This window comes from Drosophila takahashii, chromosome 2R, assembly GCF_030179915.1.
Source record: "Drosophila takahashii strain IR98-3 E-12201 chromosome 2R, DtakHiC1v2, whole genome shotgun sequence".
NCBI classification, from domain to species: Eukaryota; Metazoa; Arthropoda; class Insecta; order Diptera; family Drosophilidae; genus Drosophila; species Drosophila takahashii.
This window is the reverse complement of record NC_091679.1, coordinates 12,787,748-12,801,562: the sequence shown is the minus strand read 5'-3', so window position 1 is coordinate 12,801,562 and position 13,815 is coordinate 12,787,748. Positions and strand designations below refer to the sequence as shown.

Sequence of the window (13,815 nt, the reverse complement as noted above, 5' to 3'; positions counted from 1 at the left end):
CCATATGGAATTTTTACTGAACACCTTTTTTATGAGGTGTACAGCATAAAAATCGATGAATGATCGTAGCATTCATTTTTAAGGTGTACTCAAAAAAGGTGTACTCATTTCAGTTTGCCTGACACTGTGCACTACACACTTAGTAGACTTTACAGTAAATGTTGAGTACAGTTAATACTGAACAGTATGTATAATTCAATTTGAATAGATTCATGCAGGAGTCTAATACCCACCGCCCGACGAGGACTGGATGTTGCCGCCGCGACACTGGCGTATCCGCGTGAAAGGGGGACGAATTCCCCGCTCCCTCGTCGAGCACGTTCGACCACAGGAGGGAACCCGACGTCGGGTGGACAGGAAGTTCCTCTTCCATGACGGAGGGGAGCAATTCCGGGTGCACATAAACAAGAGAGATTAGATCGCCATCTCGTCGCGTCCCCCGAAGAAGGATTGGAATGTGAAGAGCCAATTGGCTCCCCACAAATAACCACTACCTATCTCTAAAAGTATATATAACCCCCCACCTAGAATATACGTAATTAAATAAGGCTAGCGATAAGGTAAAATAGAATTATAAGTTAGGTTTAAGGCTACAAGGCCACACCCTATAGTTAATAAAACTGTCATCGCAATCGATACTTGCATCGCTAGCCTGGAAGGCTTACCCCACACCGACACACACATACCAGCGCTGAAACGAGAAATTCACCACGAAAAGCGGTCACATGACCCAGCTTCGCATAAGAGCGAGCGAGATAACGCATGATCGCGTTGGAAATCAACCCCCGAAAACTGGCACGCGCCAGAGGAAGATATGCCGAAACTTCGATAAGCCAGAAAACAGACCGGCGAAAAGTTCCACGAAACCGAACACGTTGAGTTCTTTGGAAAGAGGTCGATTGACGCTGACGAGGAATTTTTTGTGCGGAAAAGAGTGGGCGATTTTTGCCACTCCGGGAGTGTAAGATAGCCGAAAAACAAGGAGAAGCCAAGAACTCCACGTGCCCAACGTGGAAAACCCCAGGACACCCGCGCTACCGGCAAGCAGCGGAACACCCAGTCGTCCAGTGGCGACTGACGAGGAGAAGGAGCAACAGAGGGTTGTGGACAATAGTGGTGCCGGCCCAGGATCAGCGGCGGAGCACCAAGTTTGCACGCGGAACCCTTACGTGTGTGTGTGTGGGCGATAGCGAGACGGGTGAGTGCCAAATCAGTGAGACCGCCACGAGTGGCCAGCGACGCCAGGCCAGCCAAAAGGGGCAGTATGTGCACTTAAAAATCTCGGCAGGCCTCGATGCGGTATCACTGGGTAGAATCCGGCTAGGTCAGCCATAACCTTTGCTTACATAAAACCTAACACCATGTAACCCTAATGAAACTGAAAACCTAACCTCAAAACGCCAAAAATGCGAAATATAAAACACTGTAGCCAAACATGAAGAACTCACATCCCAAATACTGTATACATATAAATAAATCTCGAATACCACGAAAACTTATCTATATCTTTGTCAAAGCAAATATTTAAAGAAAACAAGAGAGAACGTTATAGTCGGGTTGGTGTCCCGACTATCTAATACCCGTCACTCAGCTAAAAGGAGTGCGAACGCTGTACTCGGGTTTGTGTCCCGACTAATAATCGTAACTCAGCTAAAGGGAGTGCGAGGGAGATAGATATATAAATTATATATAATTTCTGAGATCTCAGCGTTCATACAGACGGACAGACGGACATGGCTAGATCGACTCGGCTAGTTCCCCTGATCAAGAATATATATACTTTATGGGGTCGGAAACGCTTCCTTCTACCTGTTACATACTTTTGCACGAATCTAATATACCCTTATACTCTACGAGTAACGGGTATAAAAATGTTCAAGATCCTAATAAACAGCATAGATTAACTTGAAGCCTAGTGTACGCAATCAAAATTTATATATCTATCTCCCTCGCACTCCCTTTAGGTGAGTTAAGAAAATTAGTCGGGACACCAACCCGAGTACAGCGTTCGCAGTCCCTTTAGCTAAGTGACGGGTATTAGATAGTCGGGACACCAACCCGACTAAAGCGTTCTCTCTTGTTTTTTTTTAATTTGTCCCACGAATACCTAAGTCTCCGACTATCTAACAAGATTCCTAACTTCGACTCACATTCAGTAATCCCAGAGTAAGAAAGTAAAAAAAAATGTCTTCAAATAGAATGTTTTCGTTTTCCACCTCTAAAGTTCTCCAATTCTGCGGCAAGTCAGACACATTTGTGTTAGATCCGAGCGAATCAGTGATCTCAGAACGCCTAGCTCGATTAGACGAGGTCAACGAGGTCGACCGAGATTTTCGAAATGCTATGACCTCAGGAAAAGAAAACTGTGATCAATCCGACGCATTCGATACATTTAATAAATGCGAAGATAAAATGTTTCGAGTCAAAGCACATCTTAAAGATTTACTCGCACTAAACAGGACTCATCGGGGGTGATAAAACTCAACCAACCTTTTTGACGACTCAAGTCACATTTGAAGGTATTACTGTGCGACACCGAACCATTCCATGGGGATTATGAGAACTGGCCCTCGTTTAGGGACATGTTCACAGCTGTCTGTACCAACCACCCAAAACTGACCAAAGCTCAAAAGCTATACCATCTTCGAAATAAAACTCGCGGAGAAGCAGGTTTAATAGTCAAGCGTTTTCCCCTATGCGACGATAACTTTCAACTAGCTTGGAGCGCTCTAAACGATCGATTCAAAAACAAAAGACTCCTGGTAGACACCCAATTAAAACAGATCTTTGAAATCAAGCGACTCACGAACGAGGATGGCATGGAAATTCAAAAAATCCAAACCACTATCACAAGTTGTCTCGCAGTACTGAAAGCTCAAAGTGTACCGAACGATAACTGGGATCCATTTATAGTCTTTCACTGCTCGTCTAGGTTAACACAGCTGACTCTGTCGTTGTGGGAACAATCTCTTGAAAAAAGAAAAGAGTTACCAACCTGGCAGCAGCTGGCAACTTTCCTCACATCCCGTGTAGAAGTATTAGAACGATTAGCAGCGATCACCCCAGTAAAACCCTTGGTCCCTACCAACACTGGACACCTACAACGACAGCCAACACTGTCTCATTCAATGTTATCAGACCAGAACTGCAAGCATTGTCAAGGTTCCCATCACTTACGACAGTGCATGCAATTTCAAAAACTTAAACCTCAAGATCGTTTCCAATTTATCAAAGCAGCACAAGTTTGCATAAATTGCTTGGCATACAATCACACGATGAAAGACTGCAAAAGCAAAAAGACATGCAACGTATGCCAAAAAACACACCACACGTTGTTACAATTTCCTTCTAGACCCAATGAGCACGATTCTCAAGAAATAACAGCAAACCACGCATCTCAAAACCAGCAGGTAATTCTTCCCACTGCAATGGTGTACGTAAACTATAAAGGCGACAATTTTCGAATGCGTGCCTTAATAGATCAAGGTTCGCAACGATCCTTTATCACTGAAAAGGCTCAAAATCGCCTAAGCTTACCCTTCCAAAAAGTCCATACCAACATATCTGGAATAGGAGGCCAATATGTAAGCTCGTCCTCCAAAATATGCAGCTTCAAACTCACTAATGCCTCTGGTCAACACTCAATCCATACGGAAGCAATAGTTCTTAAAAAGTTGACAAATATCCTACCTTCAATATCAGTCCAGAAGCCAAGCGACTCGATTTTAAATCAACTCGAGCTAGCTGATCCCAATGTTTCAACAGCCGCAGATATAGACCTTGTATTAGGCAGCGACGTCACCCCTCAGATCTTAGTTGAAGGCATTCAAACTTCGCTTAATGGCCACCTTCTCGCTCAGTTTACCATCTTTGGATGGATAATCAGTGGTCCGTTATCCAACAGCCATCATACGAGCTCATTCTCAACAATAGTGGAAGACTCAGGACCAGAAATCGGCACAATGCTGCAGAAACTGTGGGAGGTTGAAGAAATATCTGTACCTAAGTTAGTTTCTGAAGCTGATGAATTCTGCGAACAATACTTCGCAGACACAACGCGAAGGCTTTCAGATGGACGATATATGGTTCGTCTCCCGTTCAAATCCGAATTTCCCGAAAGCGTGACACTGGGTCCGTCCAGAACCACTGCCATGGGCCAATATGTTCGCTTGCACAAATCCTTGAGCAAAGACAGCGACCTACGAAAACAACACGACAATGTTCTGCAAGAATACGTCGACCTGGGCCACATGACAGAGGCCGAACCTTTCGAAGTCATCATTAAAAATAAATATTTCTTCTTCTATCTGCCTCTTCACGCGGTCGTTCGACCTGAAAGCAAAACGACCAAACTTCGTGTAGTCTTTAATGCGTCTCGTCGCACGACCACACAATTTTCTCTAAATGATGTACTTCACAAAGGGCCTACACTCCAAAGCGATTTGTTGGGAATCCTACTCAACTGGAGACTGTACAAATACGTATTCAATGGTGATATTGAGAAAATGTATCGCCAAATCCTAGTCCATCCGGATGATCGCCAGTACCAACGACTTCTTTTCCGACCACAATCAAGTTCAATTATAAAAGACTTTGAGCTAAAGACAGTCACTTTCGGTGTTAACTGCGCACCATTTCTCGCTATACGCATTCTCCGGCAGCTGGCCGAGGACTGTAAAGAAAGCCATCCCATGGCCAGTAAAATTTTAGCCGGAGATCACTCTATAGAAAGAGCAGAAGTCGCTCAATCCCAACTCTGTGATGCTCTCAAATCAGCAGGATTTCTGCTAAAAAAGAATACGGCCAATCACAAACAACTTTTACAAAACATTCCTAGAGCAAACTTGCTAGACGGAGATTTTCTGAAAGTTGCAGAGGCAAGCACAACTAATACGCTGGGACTTAAATGGAACGCAAGCAAAGATGTTTTCCAATACAACATCCGCGCACCCACTCCATGTAAGACCATCACTAAGAGACAAATCTTATCCCACGCAGCTACTTTGTTTGATCCGGCAGGATGGCTCACGCCTATTGTAATTCAGACAAAAATGCTTCTCTAATCCCTTTGGAAAGAAGGGCAAGATTGGGACGAATGCGTTAGTCCAAGCACTCTGACCACATGGAATAAATTCATAGCCGCATTACCTGAACTAAAGCTTCTCACAATACCCAGGTGGGTAGGGTACAGTCCAACCCAAGAGGTCCAAATACACGGCTTTTCGGACGCGTCTGAAAAAGCATATTGTGCGGCGATAAATATTCGTACCGCTACGTCAAATTCCATGCAATCTCATCTGCTAGTCACAAAAACCAAAGTAGCACCATTAAAAACAATCAGCCTCCCTAGGTTAGAACTCTGCGGCGCCCATCTGCTTGCTAGGCTTACAGCGCATGTGTTAAAGACATCCACGGCTTGGAAAACCTTTGTAGCTAACCGCACAGCTAGCATCAAGTCCAAAGCTCCCAATGCTCAATGGAACCACGTCCAATCCAAAGATAACCCTGCGGATCTGGGCACACGTGGATGTAATCCAAAAGAGTTAAAAGCTACCCCTCTATGGTGGCACGGGCCAGAATGGCTCACTCTTTCGGAAGATAAATGGCCAAAAGTTAACATGCCCTCAAAGACTCCTCCAGAGGAAAAACATGTCAACCTTTTCTTCTCTCAATCCAATGACTATGACATTTGTGAACAATATACGTCTTACTCACGGGCCTTAAGGGCAACAGCTCGCGTACTAAGTTGGCACCCAGCACACACAAACTGCGATAGTACACTGGCCTCCCAAGTAAAGCTTGTTAGATAAATAATAGCTGCCCAACGGTTCTTTTATCCCAAAGAGTACTCCCAGTTACTCAACAAAATACCGTTGTCGACAAAAAGCAGCCTGTGCCCACTAAATCCCTTTTTAGACTCTGAAGGACAGGTTTGCGCCAACGGTCGAATGGCAAATGCTAACATCCCCTACAAAGAACGGTATCCCATACTGTTACCAACCAAATCACGACTTAGTTCGCTTTTTATAGAATTTATACACCGTACACTTCTTCACGCCGGGAATCAATTAATGATGCGAGCAATCAGACAAGAGTTCTTCATTCAAAAGCTAGCCATGCTCGTCAAAAAGTGCATCCACCAATGCGTCGTATGTACACGCTTTAGGAAGAATGTACAACAACAAATAATGGCGGCACTTCCTCCCGAAAGAACGCAACTCACCCGTGCGTTTGCAATCACAGGCGTAGACTTTGCGGGTTCCTTTTAACCTAAAGGCCTCTCTACTAAGGACTAATCGACTAGTCAAAGGGTACGTCTGCATATTCGTATGCTTCTCGACCAAAGCAGTCCACTTAGAACCGGTCTCTGAACTTAGCTCCAAGGCGTTTCTGCAAACTTTTAAGCGCTTTGTCAGCCGTCGAGGAACACCGAAGAAAGTGTTTTCCGATAACGGAAAAAACTTCGAAGGCGCTAGTAAAGAACTTGCAAAGAACTTCCACGCCTTTATGCAATCCGCAAGTGCACATATCGCCACCCAATACAGTAGCCATGAAATAGAATGGCATTTTATACCCCCTCGTGCCCCACATATGGGTGGGCTATGGGAAGCTGCTGTAAAGAGTTTTAAAAAACACTCTACTCAAGTAGTAGGCAATCGCATGTTCACTCTAGAAGAATTTGCCACTATTCTTGCTAAAATAGAGGCAGTTTTAAACTCAAGACCCCTATGGATCCCCAAATCCAACCCACAAGACCTGCTACCACTAACCCCGGGACATTTCTTAACTGGAGCCCCCCTAATGGCCCTTCCAGAAAACCCAAACGAAAGCGTGTCCATCCAAAATCGTTGGCAGAAGCCATTGTAGGCATAAATGGAAGCACCCTGCGGCAAACATTAACCTAGACGATATTGTTATCATCAGAGAGGACAACTGCCCTCCAACTGAGTGGAGACTCGGCAGAGTCATCAAGCTACACCCTGGTGGCGATCAAAACACTCGCGTGGTTGATTTAAAAACAGGATCAGGCCCACTAACCCGACCAATTGTAAAACTATTTCTTCTTCCCAAAAAAGAGACCCCTTCTCTACAAGATCAATAAGACCACTAAGCTCACGAACCGTTAGCACCCTCCCACCAGTTCATCAACACCCGATAATGAATCATCACTAATAAAAGTCTATCTCTCCAATAGATTTGCCACAAAGGGCACCCACGAAGTTCCTTAAACTGGATTTCTTAGAACGACGACAGGCGGCTCGACGAATGGGATATTGCGCCAACTGCCTGGCATCCACACATAGGCTGCACGAATGCAAGTCAAATGAAGTGTGCCATCGATGTGGAGATTTGCAGCACACCCTCTTACACGCTGTCAACAACGGAGGACGTTCCAAGTCACCAAGCAACAAGCCGAAGTCTAAGGTTGTGGCTTAAAGCACCACACCCAAGCTGAAAGTCGAGGGAAGAATAAGCCGTTCAACGACACGTCGTGCTTCCAGCGACTACCGAACGCAGCAATATAAGCCGCCATCTCGCCCATTGCTGCATCTGCAAGAGGCAATCCGAAATCTCACCAAGTTTAAGGAAATTTTGGACTAAGCTCGGATTCTTTCCCGACAAAGGGGGCGGCATGTTAGCGAACGCTAACTTCAGAATCTCATTAGTAATATCATGATCTCATTAAATAATTCTGCATTGTAAATTCCACGTTTCATTAGTAAAATCATGTTCACATTAACTAATTATGCATTGTAAATTCCACGTTTCATTAGTAAAATCATGTTCACATTAACTAATTCTGCATTGTAAATACCACATTTATTAGTAATATAATGTTCACACTAACGAAATATTGTAAAACTTCGTATTGAGCCAAAAGGCCGACGTTTTTGTAAGATCGTTATACGGTAACACCAACCGGTGGCTGCCGCCATTGCAAATAAAACCAGTGAATGGCCAAGACGTGTGCTTCGTGTTTTAACTTTTGCCAAACCCATAACCAGTACTTTGCAGATCCTCTGCCAACCCAAAATCACAAATTCGGACGGAATTTGTACACTAGGCTTCAAGTTAATCTATGCTGTTTATTAGGATCTTGAACATTTTTATACCCGTTACTCGTAGAGTAAAAGGGTATATTAGATTCGTGCAAAAGTATGTAACAGCTAGAAGGAAGCGTTTCCGACCCCATAAAGTATATATATTCTTGATTAGGGGAACTAGCCGAGTCGATCTAGCCATGTCCGTCTGTCCGTCTGTATGGACGCTGAGATCTCAGAAATTATATATAATTTATATATCTATCTCCCTCGCACTCCCTTTAGCTGAGTTACGATTATTAGTCGGGACACAAACCCGAGTACAGCGTTCGCACTCCTTTCGCATTTTTGGCGTTTTGAGGTTAGGTTTTCAGTTTCATTAGGGTTACATGGTGTTAGGTTTTATGTAAGCAAAGGTTATGGCTGACCTAGCCGGATTCTACCCAGTGATACCGCATCGAGGCCTGCAGAGATTTCTAAGTGCACATACTGCCCCTTTTGGCTGGCCTGGCGTCGCTGGCCACTCGTGGCGGTCTCACTGATTTGGCACTCACCCGTCTCGCTATCGCCCACACACACACACGTAAGGGTTCCGCGTGCAAACTTGGTGCTCCGCCGCTGATCCTGGGCCGGCACCACTATTGTCCACAACCCTCTGTTGCTCCTTCTCCTCGTCAGTCGCCACTGGACGACTGGGTGTTCCGCTGCTTTCCGGTAGCGCGGGTGTCCTGGGGTTTTCCACGTTGGGCACGTGGAGTTCTTGGCTTCTCCTTGTTTTTCCGCTATCTTACACTCCCGGAGTGGCAAAAATCGCCCACTCTTTTCCGCTTTTCCACTCTTACAAAAAATTCCTCGTCAGCGTCAATCGACCTCTTTCCAAAGAACTCAACGTGTTCGGTTTCGTGGAACTTTTCGCCGGTCTGTTTTCTGGCTTATCGAAGTTTCGGCATATCTTCCTCTGGCGCGTGCCAGTTTTCGGGGGTTGATTTCCAACGCGATCATGCGTTCTCTCGCTCGCTCTTATGCGAAGCTGGGTCATGTGACCGCTTTTCGTGGTGAATATCTTGTTCCTGTGCTGGTATGAGTGTGTCGGTGTGGGGTAAGCCTTCCAGGCTAGCGATGCAAGTATCGGTGGAGATGACAGTTTTATAAACTATCGGGTGTGGCCTTTTAGCCTTAAACCTACCTTATAATACTATTTTACATTATCGCTAGCCTTATTTAATTACTTATATACTAGGTGGGGGGTTATATATACATTTAGGGATAGGGAGTGGCTATTTGTGGGGAGCCAATTGGCTCCTCACACATGTTATTTTCAAAATGACAGTGCCTTTGGTATCAACAGCACAGCAGGAAGTCTTCAGCATCATCACCATCCCGACGTGGGACTCAGGAGGCTGGAATCGTGTTGACATTAAGACACTTATCATCGCTGTAAATTCCCATAGAGATCAATTCATTGGTCTTACTGAGGATGAGTTCGAGCAATGTCTAGTACTATCCAACAACGAAAACATTTGCTTTAACCATCAAGCCGCATTCAACGCTGAAAATCGGTGTGGATTTCAGCTATTCAACAACAAATCTGAATCACTCTGTGTGATTATTAAGTCGAATGCAGACTTGATTTGGTTAAGAACGCATCAACGAAACAGATGGATGTTTGCGACCCACAACCAAATAGATTATTATCTCTGTCCTCAGGCTGCACCGCACAAAACGTGAACATTAGCATTAGCACATGCAGCACGATGATCACCGAATCACATTTAGCGTACATTCGTTTTGGCAATATAACAACGCCCGATGTGGAAGATACATTAAAGTCAGCTCGAGAGACTGCAACCCAACCATCTGAATCAGACGAACTGGATCGTCTACAACAAAGGCTGGCTAAGCTAAAGGATACAGCATGGCCAAATCAATTTACCACTGTGCAGCATCAACAAGTAGCCGCGTATGCTGCGTTAGCAATATCAATAATACTGGAAGCCACGACAACCAACCTGCACCAACCAAGAGAATGACGAGCAGCCATCACCTGAACTTACCCCACGAAGTTTTGCGTTCAGCATTAGCAATGGTTGAACACTTGTTCTACGGCCGGGAGAATGTTCAGTCGCAGCAATAGTTATAGGTCAAGCCGTCAGAAACATTATCAATGACCCACTTATTTGCACAAGCTTCTCCTGCTGAATTGTAACTGGCCTCGCTCCCATTGCCAATAATGCATTCTAACCGACACTTTGCTTTATACCTATTCTGTTAACCTATGCACTTTTTACCTATAAATACCGTTAAGTTTATACAATAAAATCAGTAACATTTTTGACTCCTACAATCAAGTTTTACTCATTTTGCATTCAACAGAGTCTGTCGCTCTAGTCTTCAGATCCTCATATGCCATCCTTAGTCCAACTGGTTCAAGTTCTAGTTGCGACGACTTCAGGCAGACAGTTTATGTACTGTATGCCAGGCATCTAAACCAAGCAATAAACAACTACATACCTTGAACTTTAGAAAAACGGGGAACTTTTTTCAAAACAGGTAAAATCCGACAAAACTTCGCAATTATAAAAATAAGTGCATCAATCAAGCTATACGCTTTGAGAAGTTTAGTGCTACCATATGTTACCTTTGAGGGTTAACAGCTCATATAATTGATCGAATTTTTCAGTGTTAATATTTTTTTTTTCGATAAATGACTATTTTACTATCGGAAAAAAACAAAACTTTTATTATTTTTAACGGTTCAAAAATTGCTTAATCTTAAGCTAAAACAGACAAATCGGCCACTGTGCGTCGAGACGTTCGGGACTAGCATCAGAACATCTCATAGTGAGTCACACCAAAAAACTATGGTGGGTCGGAGATCGAACTCTGTCCTTTTTGTTCAGAGACAGAAGCTCTACAGTCTAGACTACGTCCAATTGTTAATAGTCATGAAATTTACTTCTTCTGGACTTTTTTATTGGAGCAGAACAAAAAGGTAACAAGTTAAGGAATGAAGAAAAATATTGGAGGACCTTGCTGTGATTAGGATTTTGAAATAGCGTACACGTAATCCCACTGGTTTCGATTATGGTAGGTAGGTAGAAGTGGTGAGGTCCTCTCTGAGGACCTCCAAGTAGAGCTGAGCTCCGTTTTCAGTCGCGTCATTTAGAAAACCTAGGATTGCAGTTATCCTCTGCTTTCCTATTTCTCTCAATGATTCCAGCTGATACGCCCCGAAGTATCTCGCCCTGATATGGTTTAGTGCTGGGCAATGACACATCATGTGCTCAGGTGTCTCCTGTGTGTCTGTTTCTGTACAGCTTCTGCAATTAGCGATGTACGGAAGCCCCATCTTCATGGCTTGCGTGCCAATGGCCCAATGGCCTGTGATGAGTGCCGTGATCCTTCTAATATCCCTTTTGCTTTTGGGTATTAGCTCTTGAGTTCTCTTGCTATTGATGGTTGGACAGCAGAGTTCTGATCTCCTGAGACCCTGCTTTTCCCAGCATCTTTTACTAGCTTGTGTTTTGTAGTGTTCGTGAATCCTTGCTTGGACTGTGTTTGGGGGTTCAGGTAGACTAGTTGTATAGGAGTCGTCTGCCGCCCCCATTTGTGAAAGTTCATCCGCCTTTTCGTTTCCTGGTATATCGTTGTGCCATGGCACCCATGTTATCTGTACATGATTGTTTGTTGCTAGTATGTTAAGAGCCGACTTACAATCGGCTACTAGTGTCGAGTTGGTTCTTGCTGCTGCGAGAGATTTGATAGCCGCTTGACTATCTGAGTATATCCTTACCTTGGTATTCCTGAGGCATTGCTGAATCGAAAGCTTGGCTGCTTCTAAAATAGGTGGAATTTCGATTCTATCCACCAGCTTTCAGCGAAAATTCCAGCCCCTACACCACAGGCCATTTGGGAGCCGTCAGTGTAGAGAGATACCTCATTTTGTCCGGTTACTCTATCATTCTCCCAGACTTCTCTCGTTGGAAAGGTAGTCGTAAATCCGTTTCCAAATCTTATCTCCGCTGTCATATAGTACGTTTTGTTCTTTGCCAGATAGTTACTGTCCCCTGAGATACGGCAGTGCCCTGTGTGGTAGCCTTTCCAGCATTTACTTGCCTTCAGTCTGGCCGCACTCTGCGCTGCCGTATCCTTTATGAAAAGTTCTATAGGCATTATATCCAGAATAGTGTTCAACGCGGCAGCCGGGCATGACCTTAATGCCCCTGTAGCTCCTGCGCAAGCTGATCTTTGTATTCTTGTCAGCTTGGTAATATTATATGCTCTTGTCAGGGCTGGCCACCAGACTAGTGCCCCGTATGTGAGAATTAGTCTTACCACTGCTGTGTAAAGCCATAATATTATTTTTTGCCGAACATTTTTCTGCACGAGTAGAATGCTATGCTGGCCTTTCTTACTCGTTCCGTGATGTTCAGTTTTCACGAGAGCTTCGGGTCTAGTATCACTCCTAGATACTTAGTTTTACCCGATAGCTCGAGTTCGATTCCATCTATTTTTGGTTTGCTATATGTTGGGATCTTTGCTATTGAGTTCTCTCAATATGTCGTTCATGTTGATAAGCCAGAGCAGTGGCGATAGAACCCCGCCCTGATGTGTGCCTCTCTTCACAAAGCGTGTGAGTTAAGTGCCACTCAGTTCGGCTGTTATCGTCCTGCTCGTGAGCATAACTCCGATCCAAGCTCTGATGTCGCCTTCAATGCCGATCGAGTTGAGGGAGCTCAGTATGGATTTGGCGTTTACATTATTGAACGCACCTAAGAAGGTGGCCATTGTATATTGGTTAAAATGTAGCGATTTTTCTATGTGGCAGACTACTTCGTGTAGTGCCGTTTCTGTCGATCTGCCTTTTCGGTACGCAAGCTGAGCGTTCGATAGATGCTGCTTCTCGGTGTTTTCCCGGATATGAATATCGATCATTCGATCCAGCGTTTTCATTAGGAAGGAGGTGAGGCTGATCGGCCTGAAGTCCTTTGCTAGGATGTGACCACTTCTTCCTGGTTTTGGTATAAATACAACTTTGGCTTCCTTCCATAGAAGCGGTATGTGTGTTAGTCTGATGCAAGCCGAGTAAATGGCTTGCAGCCACCTACTGATGCTGACCTGTGTTGCTTGAAGCATAGCCGGGAAAATGCCGTCTGGCCCCGGACTCTTATATTTATCGAAAGAGCTTATCGCCCAGTTGATTCTTTCAATGGTTATGATATTCCTTGTGTGTGTTGGTTGATGAGCCCTCTGACCTTCAGTAGGTGCTGGCTTTTCTCGAAGGTTGCCTGGAAAGTGTGTGTTCACTAGTGTTTTTAGGGATTCTTCCACTGTTGTAGTCGCTGATCCGTCTTGTTTGTGTAATAGAGTTGGGCTGTTATACCCTTTAGCAAGGACCTTGCTTAGTCTATCCGAGTCTTTTATTCCTTGCTTTTTGTGCTTCTTTGTATGGCTCCCATTCCTTGGTAGCATATCTGGAGTTATAGGCTTTTCTTGCCCTCTTTCTCAGAGTGCAAAGCTCTTTGGTCCACCATAAAGAGTGTTGTTTCTTAGAGTATGAAACCTTGCATGTTTCCTTATATGCATTGTTTAGAATGTTTGTTAGGTCCTCTACTTCCTTGTCCAGGGTCGTCGTAGAGGTTTGAACCCGTATTCTTCTGTTGCTAACTTTTTAGTAGACAGTCTTACCGAATTTGTCCCAGTTTGTTCTGCGGGGGTTACGTTTCGGTTTCGGTTTGCTAATCGGAATCGAAATTGCGAAGAAAATGTACCT

The 13,815-nt window shown here is 44.4% G+C and overlaps 2 protein-coding genes across 2 annotated transcripts; one reads left to right on the top strand and one right to left on the bottom strand.

Moving 5' to 3' along the window:
* Positions 1-3,962: 3,962 nt before the first annotated feature.
* Positions 3,963-7,437, top strand: LOC138912132 (uncharacterized). The gene is made up of 2 exons (XM_070211991.1): positions 3,963-4,674; positions 7,196-7,437. The coding sequence occupies exons 1-2, from the start codon at positions 3,963-3,965 to the stop codon at positions 7,435-7,437; spliced, it is 954 nt and encodes a 317-aa protein (XP_070068092.1).
* Positions 7,438-12,680: 5,243 nt separating this feature from the next.
* On the bottom strand, positions 12,681-13,178 carry LOC138912131 (uncharacterized). The gene is made up of 2 exons (XM_070211989.1): positions 13,151-13,178; positions 12,681-13,054 (listed from the first exon to the last, which is right to left on the bottom strand). The coding sequence occupies exons 1-2, from the start codon at positions 13,176-13,178 to the stop codon at positions 12,681-12,683; spliced, it is 402 nt and encodes a 133-aa protein (XP_070068090.1).
* Between the last annotated feature and the right edge of the window lie 637 nt (positions 13,179-13,815).